The sequence below is a fragment of the Saccoglossus kowalevskii genome, chromosome 18 (genome assembly GCF_978046115.1).
Source record: "Saccoglossus kowalevskii chromosome 18, keSacKowa6.1, whole genome shotgun sequence".
Lineage (NCBI taxonomy): Eukaryota > Metazoa > Hemichordata > Enteropneusta > Harrimaniidae > Saccoglossus > Saccoglossus kowalevskii.
The window spans coordinates 19,687,516-19,700,896 of NC_140658.1; the positions used below are offsets into that span (position 1 = coordinate 19,687,516).

General features: G+C 36.1%; 1 protein-coding gene across 2 annotated transcripts; it reads left to right on the forward strand.

Annotated features, from left to right (window-relative positions):
• The first annotated feature begins 3,466 nt into the window (after window positions 1-3,466).
• On the forward strand, window positions 3,467-7,263 carry LOC102810286 (uncharacterized). 2 transcript variants are annotated; one of them, XM_006823033.2, is made up of 2 exons: window positions 3,467-3,600; window positions 6,417-7,263. In XM_006823033.2, the coding sequence occupies exon 2, from the start codon at window positions 6,427-6,429 to the stop codon at window positions 7,177-7,179; it is 753 nt and encodes a 250-aa protein (XP_006823096.1). In that variant the 5' UTR covers window positions 3,467-3,600; window positions 6,417-6,426; the 3' UTR covers window positions 7,180-7,263. The 2 variants fall into 2 exon arrangements, with proteins under 2 accessions (XP_006823096.1, XP_085348928.1); XM_085492802.1 differs by lacking the exon at window positions 3,467-3,600 and adding an exon at window positions 4,587-4,602.
• The last annotated feature ends 6,118 nt before the right edge of the window (window positions 7,264-13,381 follow it).

Genomic DNA, 13,381 nt, shown 5'->3' on the forward strand with positions numbered 1-13,381 from the left:
CATAGACTTCTCTGAAGCATTTGACAGTATCAATAACAATATCATACTTGCCAAACTCAACAAATATTGGGTTGGTGGTTACCTTTGCAATGGCTCACCAGTTATCTTGCCTCTAGGAGTCAGTTTGTTGGCATTCACAACATTCAATCAACAAACGTGCCAATATCATGCGGAGTCCCACAGGGTTCCATATTAGGACCAACTTTATTTCTTTTATACATCAATGATATATACACATCTTCAGAAATTTTTAATTTTAGGCTGTATGCAGACGACTCGAATTTATTTTACACAATTAAAAATACTAATAATCTCAATTTACACTTCCTAAATGATGAAGTGACCAAGGTTACAGAGTGGTGCGATGCCAACAAGCTGACTATAAACGCAACCAAAACCCAATATTTAGTAACCCGTAGCAGTAAGAGAAAGATAACATCATCTGGAGTTCTCTGACTGAATGGCACAACAATCCACGAAACAAATGGTGCATCATTCATTGGTATTACAATAGATAAGAACTTATTATGGAAAAACCACATATTTGGGTTCAAAGAAAACATCAGCAGATTTACGGGTATTTTTCTTAAACTTCGATATATTATTCCTAAATCTATTCTTGTTATGATTTATAATGCTCTGATACTCTCCCGTATATTATATGGTTTAGAGGTATGGGGTAATACCTATTCAACTTACCAGTATTTAAATGAGATTCTTCTTATACAAAAGAAAATTATTATTAGAATAATTACTTTTAGTGATAGACATGCACCCTCAGCACCATTATTTAGAAAACTAGGAATTTTGGATATATTCAAAAAACACAAATTACAACTAGCCATATTTGTCCACGATGTTATTAATAACAGGTTGCCATACATATTCCAAGATTACTACGCCCCAATTTGTCATTCACATAGTACCAGACAAAGTCAAAGAAATGATCTTAAAATCTCCCAAATTAAACATAAAGCAGGAGAGTTCACCATTAAGTATGCAGGAGTAAAACTATGGAATAGCATTCCAACTCGTATTAGAAATATACAATGTAGAATTACTTTTAAAAAGAATAGAAAAATTACCTACAAGCTAGTTACACATAATTTGCAACTTAAAATTATATTTTATATATTAAAAATAATATTTTATTAAATTGCATTCCTTGCACTTCCAGTTTTTTTTTTACTGTCTCACTACTATTCTTATTTTCTATTTATGTTAAAGTGAACATAACGCCCAGTTAATATCTTGAAAACTGTGATTTACAGCACAGGAGCTGGACTTGATTAGATGCTAACTAATTTAGACCCCCTATACCATGTGTATATTTTTGTTTATATGTATTTTGTGTGTTGTTAAGACTTACTTTTTTTTTGCTTTATTGGAATAAACATTGATTTATATTTATTTATTATACATTATTTTGATTTTTGAGATTTATACATTTCCCCGGAATATTGATGTTATATAAATTTCGTGTAATTCGCATCATTACTGTCTACTACAGTGCACACATGGGTGATACTTTAGCGTAAAGTAGGCGCTATCGTGTTACACAAAGCATTGTGTGTGACAGCTGTCTGTAAAGATGGCAGGTATATACCTGACAATACTGAAGAGCAGAAAAACACATAACATTGATTGTTCGGCCATTTCTTTGGTATGAGGTCAAAGGTTTCTGATTGCATATAAGTACTAGAGAATCCCAGCAACTTGTTATGTTCGAATTATCGCATAACTTGACCGTTTAACGTTTAAGCCTCATATTTTAAATTTAATTTCTCATATTTTTAATACTAATAATACTATTTGAAACTTAAATACTAAAACTTAGCATCATTCTGTTTTCACATCTTAAAATTAACTGCTCATATTTTGAATTTAAATTGTCAATTTTGAATGTGTCATCGTTTTAATTATGACCCTAATGACACGTCTCGCTCCGCTCAGGTGTTACCGGTAGCATTTAATTCATTATTAATAAATAATGATATTTCAAATCAATTATCATAGAAATCAACAGTTAACGTAGTGGTTTTGTTTATGCTTGTGTCGAGGACAAACTAACCAGGAGTGTTGCAAAATAATGTGTCACTCAAAACGAATATGATTTTTTAATCACTAGTACGCCAGCTGACTGCCTTTTTTGAACACAATGGCACAAAAACATGGTGTCCTCCTCCTCTTTGGGTCAAACCGTCCTGTAATGGAATGAAGAGCGACTCGTCTGTAATGGAATGATACGATCGCTTGGCCAATTAAATAATTGAAATGTTCAAAACTGTTTGAATATATTTTACTAATTGTATTTAATAGCTCCCATGTCAATTCAAGTAAATACAGCTACGTTAGAGGGTGGTTTTGGTCATACCGTCCTGTAATGGAATGAAGAGCGACTCGTCTGTAATGGAATGACACGATCGCTTGGCCACTTAAATAATTGAAATGTTCAAAACTGTTTGAATATACTGTATTAAATATATTTAATAGCTCCCATATCAATTCAAGTAAATAGAGCGACGTTAGAGGGTGGTTTTGGTCATACCGTCCTGTAATGGAATGAAGAGCGACTCGTCTGTAATGGAATGACACGATCGCTTGGCCAATTTAAGTAACTGAAATGTTCAAAACTGTTTGAATATATTGTATTAAATATATTTAATAGCTCCCATATCAATTCAAGTAAATAGAGCGACGTTAGAGGGTGGTTTGGGTCATACCGTCCTGTAATGAAATGAAGAGCGACTCGTCTCCAATGGAATGAAAAAACAAACGCTAGACTAGTTAAATATTTGAAATGTTCAAACGATAGCAAGGCATTGTATTTTATATATTTTATAGCTTTCATGCCAAAGACATGAAATACATAGACGTCAGTAATCGGTTAATGGCATGACATGGGCGCGTTTCACTCCGCCGCTAACAGTGTGAGTGCGTATGGTGCCGGGAAAGATTGTGTAAATGAACAGTGTATCGACCAAGGCTGTCGCTTTTACAAAAAACGGTCTTCGAACGAGCAAACTCTTTCGTAACGGTTCGTAAATTCTCTAAACATAACGGTATTTTCCGTTAGAGCGTGTATCCAGCACTTGTCAGGTGATCACACGTCACGTGACCGCTCTCTAATGGCACGCTCTCTAATGGAACGGACGCGCTCTAATGGAATGGCTCGAGCTAGGTCTATTCGGAGAAATTGACAAACCCAGTTCACGTCAACAGGAGCGCCACCCTTACTGAATTACTGGATCCGCCAATGGTTCTTGTTCTAAGTTTTTTTAGTATTTCGTATCAAATTAGGCCATCTCTTGTTTGTTCATAATGTCTCGTCCACACCCATAATCGCACAAAATGATGGTACATGCGAAGGTAGCTGTTTCTGGGTAAATCAGGATTATTTATTCGCTCATGAATATAAATAAGGGGCGAGCACACTTTGTAGCCAGGGTAGAACACGGTACAGTATAGTTCCATCATTGTCTTATCGATGACTCGTACACAGACAGACGTGCAACTAAACCAGTGAGTGAGTTTATCACTTGCATATATGTATACGGCTCATAACACCCGTTAATAAGACTCTACATCTGTGATTTTATGGTAAGTTTGTTGACAAATTTCCAGACTTTTCTCGCATTCCGGTTATCAGTCTCAGGTGTGTGAAACCTAATTTCATTCAACAGTCACATGGTTTGAAATCAGGATATTGTTTTTCCATTTACATACACGTTTTGTTACAACCCATCTTGCTTTACCGAGTTAATGCATCGCCTTATTACAATACCTGGTAACCATTGCTACAACCATCGTGCCAATTGTTTCCCTCGGAGTCACAGGAAGTTAATGACCACTACAATACTGTGTTATTCTTTCTCATGGTGAATACCTTTCCAAAGAGACATCCTGGAACCATTTCACTAAATGTACGTTTGCAAATATTTCATAGTTACACAGTCTAGACTTCCTATTTTATGGATTTAAGCTTATTATATGTAAAAAATGCGGCATTTTATTCATTATTAAAAAATAATGATATTTCAAATCAACAGTTAACGTAGTGGTTTTATTTAGGCTTGTGTCGAGGACAAACTAACCAGGAGTGTTGCAAAATAATGTGTCACTCAAAACGAATATGATTTTATATCACTAGTACGCCAGCTGAGTACCTTTTTGAACACAATGGCACAAAAAAGATGGTGCCAGAATGCCTTTTATATAATTAACTCATTAATAACATTTCACCATACAAATATCACTGTATCCTCACCAACAGCTTCGTTAAAAGAACTGTCGTGACACAGAGCATCTGTACAGCTTTGTAAACTCTTATTGTAGTACGGAATTAGGGTGTCATATAATAATGGATAGAATCTTGTTCCCTCCGATATGTTCATGTGTTTATCGACTAACTATAAGTACTACATCAACAATTCATTTATTTTTTAGTATTGTGATATATATATTAAGTATTAAACCTAAGATCTGAATTGTAAATTAAAACAGCAAGCGGCATCAGCGGGGCCCAAGCTGTCAGGCACTGTTTCATAATTGATGATGTTACTGGATTTCCATTAGGGTAGTTTGAATGTTAAGTACCATGAGGTCCGAATGCAGTTGGTTCCATGTATTTACCTGGTTTGGTTATCGAATATATAATGAGACGTGTACTCATGCATATTAATGAGTTACATGATCATATATGATCTAAAAATAATGAGGTCACTGGATTTTCATTAGGGTGGTTTGAATGATCTTTGCTATGAGGTCCAAATGCAGTTGGTTTCATGTATTTACCTGGTTTGGTTATCGACTATATAATGAGACGTGTACTCATGCATATTAATGAGTTACATGATCATATATGATCTAAAATTAATGAGGTCACTGGATTTTCATTAGGGTAGTTTGAATGATGATGATCTGTGCTATGAGGTCAAAATGCAGTTGGTTTCATGTATTTACCTGGTTTGGTTATCAAGATATAGTTTTCAGAATATATAATGAGGTATGTGCTTATGCAAATTAATGAAGTTACAAGTTCTGCAACAGTGTTTCAGATATGACAGGTGTGCATATTAATGAGTTCACATGACCATATATGGTCATCTGTTATTTTAATCAAATCTCAGGTTTAGCGTCATCATACTATCGCAGGTTTCATCTTCCTATCTGCAACATTGTTTGAGATATAACGGTTATGCATATTAATGAGTTCACATGACCATATATGGTCATCTGTTATTTTAATCAAATCTCTTGTTAACTGTTGTCATAATAACACAGGATTCATCTTCCTATCTGCAACAGTGTTTGAGATATAACGGTTATGCGTATTATTGAGGGTGGCCAACCACGTGACCTAGCCCTGTTTCATTCTGACGAAAGAATGTATCTCATCTGAATCCAATGGGACCAATATAACACATGCAATTGCACAATCTTCGTTTTCACAAAATCCAAGATGGCGGCCAAAATCACGTTACCGGCAATGATATGTTTTGTGATTTGGGAATTGCATGGTCCAAAAAAAAAACGAGATGCCCAGTACCTTACAGCATGGTGAAAATGATTACTTCCCGTTTTTTTAAATCTAAATGGCGGCCAAAATCACGTGATCACTAAAGATATTTTTCATGATTTAGAAAGTGCATCAGCCAGTAATGATACACAGACAAAAACTGGATTCCTAGAACATGATGAAAATGATCACTTCCAGGTTTTTTTAAAATCCAAGAAGCTGAAAGCATATTCTTGTTGTTCAGGCAATCACCTATGCATATACCAATTTTCCATTTTCACCGAATGCCATTTTGAAGTCAGGTGCACTAGTTCCGGTTTCAGCGGCCTGGATATGCTCACTATTTTTAAAACGTCCGAGGAGATCTATCTCTCCACGAATTGTGTTGCACTGTGTTGTGTTTGCCCCTTTGTTTTTCCAGAATTCGAATCTTGCTTGTAGACACTGATGCTGTCTGAGTTTGCTTATTGAGATATATTGGCATTATTTTTTAGCAATAAATAACGCATTTTTTAGCGGGATTGTCAGGTTCCACTGGTATTTTAGAAATTTGTTTTTGATTGTTGTATTAATAAATATTCTTGGTTATGTGTCATACTTTGTGGCAATGGATTTGGTTAGGTTGTCAATTCTAATTTAACGTATTCAAATATGTAACGGGTTAACTATCTGTGAAAATTGTAGACAGTCGCAAATCTCAAACTTCTGTATAAATTGCATCCAGATGCACGTTAGGTGAAAACAGTTCACAGAAGTACCTTCGTTTGCAGTATCACATACCGCAATGAAACATTATGCTCAATTATAAACAGCGCCATTAAGCTAAATGTCAATGGTCGTCGCGCAGCGCATGCGCGACGACTACCGCCCTTTAATGTTATTATTTTCTCTTCTTCAGATAATTAAAAATGACAAATTTGAGTGCTGCAGCGATTGGCAGTGTCGCCACTCTACTGGCGTTATCGTGCGTTTTATATTTTAATAAGCCAGCCTGCTGGAGTGCGAATATACGTGATGAGGGGCTAGATACTCGAGTAAGATCAACAGTCTACATCGATGTCGGTGCAAACCGTGGAGATACCCTTAAGAGTTTTTATAAACAGAAAAAAGTGGATGGCTCTAACAACCCGTTGGTAAAGTTGCCATACACGTACGATCCCGCTAATTGGAAAGTGTTTGCGTTTGAAGCAGATGCAATTCACACCCAGGAATTACAAAAACTTCAGAAACAATACAATTTTCAACTCTACACTGAAACGGCTGCTGGGATAGACAACAATGGTGTTCAACTGTTTCTTGATCGTGCTGCAGAGAAAAATGGTTACTGGGGTACCTCAATTGTAGAAACCAAAAATGACGTGACAAAGACCAATGCTGTCCAGATCCCTAGCATAGACTTCAGTAAATGGCTGCAAAACCATGTAACCCACGATGATTTTGTTGTGCTCAAAATGAACATAGAGGGCGCAGAGTTCGCCATTTTGGACAAAATGATACAAGATGACACATTTTGTTTGATTGACCAGTTATTCATATTTTATCATGCCAACATCGCATTTCAAGGTGAAAATAGCCTCGCTAACAGCATGCCCGAGAGAGTTAAACAGAAGTCTGTTGAGCCCTTTTGCAAAGTTCAAATACTGCTCCAGTCAGAACACTGAACTACTATTGTATTGAAAAATATGTAAATTCTGACAAAATCAGATCCGAATGTATTAAACAAAAATCATTAATGTAATAATCGATATTATGCGTCTCGCGCGACTTTTCTTTAAGTTCGCGTGTGATGTAAGTTTCATTGCATAGTGTTTGTGTAATGAAAATATATAAGAATAAGATTAATGGTACGCCAGGAATGTGTAAATAATTAAGATATGATGTACTGTAAAATGACTAATTTTTACTGGGTTTTAATTTCACTGATTTAGCGTTTCAGGCATATTTAGTGGGTTTAAAATTCACGGTTTTATCATTTGGATAATGTGTTCCATGCTCAATTTTACATATTCACTGGGTTTTAATTTAGCGCATTTTCCAGTCAGCGAAAAAAGCCAAATTAAAACCCAGTGAATAATTAACTCCTTTACAGTATTTTGTTATTACTGTATGCAATATCTACAAACACGCAATGGATTTTCTGTCTGGACGCATGGAGCCGGGAACAGCCACTGGTGGCGCTGTATACAATCGAAACCTCTTGAGGCTTGCCTACGTTCATTCAGATTTGAGTGTAAAGGGCAGAAACAGTTGTTGAATTTGGTCACCAGTTTAGTGTGATAGAAAGCGTGTTCAGTCTTGAAATTACCACAATAGACAGAGTGGGTGTCAAGACCGAATATACATGATTCCCGGTGTTTCATAATAAATGCTTTCTATTAATAATTGCCCTTTCAAATATATTCATGAGTTATGACTACGTCATAACCTCATTAAAGTAATTGAATGCTACCAGTACAACATCATTTGGTATGTTGTTTCGATTTTTGGCACGTATTATATGTCGCTATGGCAGCACTGATCCACCACAGTATACGTGCATGGAGTGTAACGTTTATAATTCCAAACAATTACATTTCTACCTTATACCATGGAACTATAAACTATAAACTATAGTTCCATGTTTATAATAAAATATGTTTGGATATTTAGAGTAGTAACAAATTCCCACTTCTGGTCCGGTTAGACTTAAAATACACCACGAATATTCACTTTTGAGATATAATTGTTGGTATGTGTTGGTTCTTGGATATTTCAGCATCGTCGTCCTGTACTTCGTTTAGTAATTCGAATCTCCAAGATAATGCCTAAAAACGGATAGTTTCGCGATTTTGACACGGAAAATTCCTGGGCTAAATTATTTGCTGAGGAACGGCCGTTCAGGTATGTGCTCTGTAACTTGCAGCTCATGGAACTCAAAGCGTTAGGGAATCAAACAAAAATGACGTTGTACTAAAGTACATAAAGTACAATCAAATTTCGACATGAAATCGTGTCACTTTTATGTGCGCTAACATCTGCGAAAAGCGAAAAAACTCGTAAGTAGCCTTGTACCTTAAAATACTTAGACAATAATGCTAAGATAAGTACAGTCTTGTCTTTTTTGTGTACAACATTTTGCCGTAGTGGATCAATGGTGTGGATATGTTTGTCTGTAGGTGGGGAATGGCTCAGGACCCCTTTTCTAAAATGTTAAAATAGTCCAAAGATGCTATGTGAAATATCTTACCAATGTAACGCAAAGTAAACCAATTGAATTTAGAACCGATAATATAAAAATGTCTGTAACAGAGCTCAAAACACTTTTTGAATATTATAAAATTCACACATTTCACATCAAATATATAATTGTTGTTTTCGAACCCCCTATTCAAAAGTCCTGGCTACGGGCCTGCTGAGATTCCTTTATTTTCCCTTCCAAAACCGTAACACCTTACATGGAAGTTCAAGAGTTCGAGACGTGGCCTCCGCACATATAATAGCCACTCACACAAAGTATTTAACACGCCATAATATATCTGATTAATTGCCCCCTATGTTGGGAAATACCTTCTACATTGAAACCGTTAGTTTACACACATCGGCGCCATAAGTATCCTCGGTCGCGGAGCTACGTCACAAGACGTTCCACGTTGCTACGACGCGCACGACTGTACATGCTTTTCTATGGGCTCTGTGCGCGCTGCTGTGGAACGCCGGTCGAGCCGGTGAAAATTCGAGAAAACACCACAAACTCAACTTTGAAGTAATCCCGAACAACCGAATTTATATATGTTACACACGTAGGGCTAATCTTGTTGCACTGTTCAGAGGAGTCTCAACAGTCATCCCACAGTACCGTTTTCTGCGAGTCTTGCGCCTTTGTTTTCACCGCCGCGGGTTGCCAGGCGGTGAAAATGCCCGGATGTCCGCCCCGAGGATCAAAACATCATTCCATAGTTGACATTTATATTCGCCAGTTGTTTCCACCTACTAATCCCATGCGTAAGAACCTTATCGTGACAAGTTATGAGCAGGTGTGGATTACCCAGGGGTCATCAGTGAATGTCTGTTATAATTGCAAAAAGCGTTCTCACATCTAAATACATGGAAATATAAATCAAAACAATAGCGTCATCATGCAGTATTGATGAACGAAATTCACATTACAATCTTATGCTTCCGAACAATCCGATATTTATAAGTATATATAGAAACTGTCAAGTACATAGAATTGTTACTACAAAATAAATGTTAGTGAATCTTGCATCCACCATGGACGAGTTGACAATATTGCTAAACCACCAGCTGTGAACTAATTTATTAGGATTTACACATGTAGTTTGACGAATAATAATAATGATTTTCTTTGCCAATGTTATACACTGTATAATGAATTCTCTAATTAATATTTCAAGTGTATTTTTGTGAGTGTACCTGTATGTATTAAATATGTACACATTATATATAATTGATGGTGGGAATTGCCAAGCCACAACTGAAGCCAGTTTATAAGATTGCGAACAAATATTTTGTTAATAACACTGACTGCGAAATAAGTCCATCGAGAATATTTAGAATATTTTATATTATAATTCTCTTCAATTTTAATCGGTGTATTGCAATGCATTATTAATAATTATTTAATTACTGAGAATGAGTTTTATATTTCTTATGTACGATTTCTCATCTATATTATATCATTTTTTCTGGGATTATTAATTTCAATAAACGGTATTCAATCATCCTTCTGCAACACCAATAAAACCATTACCGGTACTTACAGTATGTCACTAAGCAGTATAACAAGAACGCATGATGCAAAGCCCATACTATAACTGGTCAAATGTTTTTTAGTCAAAGTTAGAAACTCGGGGGCATTATCAAGGATCTTATTTAGGAACTCCTGCCAAAGCAACTGGACAAATCATAAGGGCAAATTAACAGCTCTTAGGATGGTATTCCTAGATTTGCACCAGTTGTCAACTCCAGTAAAAGGTCCAGTTTCTGCGTAAGCCACTCACCGCGAAGCTACTATCAGGGGGAAGATTCTTCTCCTCTGGGTTCTTCACACGTGTCAGGGGGGAATATCGTCTCGTCTCTCTATCGCGTCCCCTTGAGGTACGGGATCGGGAAAGTCACTTAAGTTTTACAGTCAAATAGACGCACAAAACAAAATACGTTTCAACTCTCGTCTTAGTCAGTCAGTCTATAAGACACAGCGCCCTGGGGAAAAGTCCCCAAGACTATCGCAAGGCTGACCCAAGACTCGCCCAAGACTGGACTCTAGACTGCATCTCTAGACTGCCTCAAACTGCGTCTCTCCTCGTGTACTCGCCAAGACCAACTAAAACAACTTTATTCACTTTCAAAACCTTAACCAATTACAAAGCAGTATAAGGCGTGGCCTTCACACATTCAACTAATCACACTAAGTACTGGACACGTCATATTTTTTGATTAATCGTTCACTACATTAGTAACTACGAATACCAACTGTCAGAAATAGTAGTCCGGATAGCGACGGTTATATCGTAATTAGTTCCAAATCACTGAACCAAGTTCCGTCCAGAACCTCGCATGGGCCTAAACGATGACAGACATAACACAGCCATTCGCTAGTAATCAGCTAATTAAGTCGATTAACAGATACACGCAAACAATTTCATCATACTACTAGTTATAATATGTATATAGCGTTCTATATAATTTGTGACAAATAATAGAAAATATAACACATCTATTTTCTGTAATGAGAGTCGGCAAAGGGGTATTTTTCGTAATAATGTATTTTGAATAAATAAAAAAACGTGAAATCGTGGACTGGGGCAAGGTGTAAAATGTAATCTGTTATTTTATTTGTCCGTAATTTGTACAAAGATATTATTTGTGTGAGTGTATTGTCATGATTTATATTTCAGCCTAACGGTGGTTGCCATGGCATCTACTGATAGGGGTTAGATGACGGGGTCAGTCAGTTTGACAGTGGTTGCCATGACATCTACTGATAAAGGTTAATGACAAGGCCAGATGGCGAGCTAGTCGAAATCAGCCAAAGACATCTTATGAGTCTGCAGTTTTTAAAAGATTACAGTACGGTAGCTGTAATCCTAAACCAATGTTGTTTGCAATTCTAAACTCATGTGGTATCTTTGTGGAATGTTATTGCAAGACTATTACCCCATAAATATTAGTTGGTGTTGACAATATAATAGTGGTTTTCTTAATAGCTTGACGATTAATCAATTGATTCTGATGTGTAAAACTTTCATGTGATTGGTTGTTTGTTTGAAGGCAAGGCCTTGGAGTCTCTTATACTGATTGTAATTGGTTAAGGAGTGACAAGAACTAAAGAGTGATTTAATGCTGTCTCAGGTGAAAACCAGGGACTTGAGAGAGAATCGTTTGGAACATGAATGGAGTTTGTGTGTGTTTTTTGTGAGCCCAGCGTGGGGAAGATCGAATCCCGGTTACCTAAGTGAAAGGTTTTTAAACATCAAAAATACCTATCACAGTATAAAGCATTTAATGCCGTAGTTTGTACACAATTTCCAATTTTGATTCTTAAACGCAAATTGACAAATATATTATACAAATGTAAAACGTAATTAGGAATTTGCTTTATCTGTAAAGTGTAAACAATCTATTTTTTACTGTAAATGGAACTTTTGTTTTAATTCCGGGGGGGGGGGGCCCTTGCACAACCTCTGTAATATTCTTGTGTAATAAGTAATTATGAAAATTATCCTTGGTGTAAATATAAAATATGTTTCATTATGAATTCTTCTTTTAGTCCATAGCTTCAGGAGGCCGTTGATGCACCATGACCAGACGCATCTCCTCCAGCTCTGTCATCAGCAAGATGGTAAAGCTGCTCTCCTATCTCTTCCCATTCTCTTCTTGGCCGTTCAACCTTCCCTTGCGTAATATGTTTTGTTAAACTGTTTTCTCGTATTAATCTTAATATAATTTTGATTTTTTTTAAAACTCAAAACGAAAGAATTTCACTCTGTCAAAAACGGAAAGTCTTTTTAGCGTAGTGTTATTTACCAGTTTAAAACTGCCCTCATTTAATAATTGAGTTACTGCTCACAGATGCTGTGTAAGTCTACAGAAAGTACAGTAGAAAGTATTTGGATAGTTTTAATTTTGTTAGTATTTTTTATGGACACTGTAGTTTGAAATATGCACAAAAATGTGCTTTTTTGGTCGAAAGTGATTTAAAAAAATAGCTTCTAAACCATGCTTCTGTTTCCTGTCAAAATTGGTTTATGGGTACATCTGTTTACTACGAAGAAAGCGCCGTCTTGTAAACTGTCTACCAGTTGTCAATTTTGCAGGGCAGAAACTCAAATTTCCCTACTTCAAGTTTATGCATAAATTAACACCCAGGCTCGTTGTCTGTACGATTGTTGTAACACTGTTCAACCAAAAACAATGCCCCAACGGCGTTTTGAAGATGAACACATTGCCAATCATTTGTGAAAATTTCAAAACAAAAGGTCAAAGCGTCTAGGAGCTATTATTTTAAAGTTCTGGGATGTGCACTAAAAAGAAGCTGAGATAATTGCTTGAGATAGTTCCAAAGTCAAATGTATTATCGTTTTGTTAAAAATTAAATATAGTGCATAATATGGAGATCCAGTCATTCCCTTTTTTCACCATGCTTCTTTTTGATTATTTATGTACAGGCTAAATCTTGCTATAAAGCATTCAAAAGAGATAATGTTTGCACCTGTTATCTTTTTAACATCGTTTTTTGAGTATGTTCCACTATTCACAATTCTACAAAATGTTAACAGTCTATAGCCAAGACTGTTTGGATAATAAAAAGCAAAAAAACTTGCATCTCTACTTTAAATAGACCAAGACGCCTACTCACTGTTT

Bases quoted from the DNA above. Each gene is read 5' to 3' on its own strand.
- LOC102810286 (XM_006823033.2), top strand. From the start codon at position 6,427: ATGACAAATTTGAGTGCTGCAGCGATTGGCAGTGTCGCCACTCTACTG.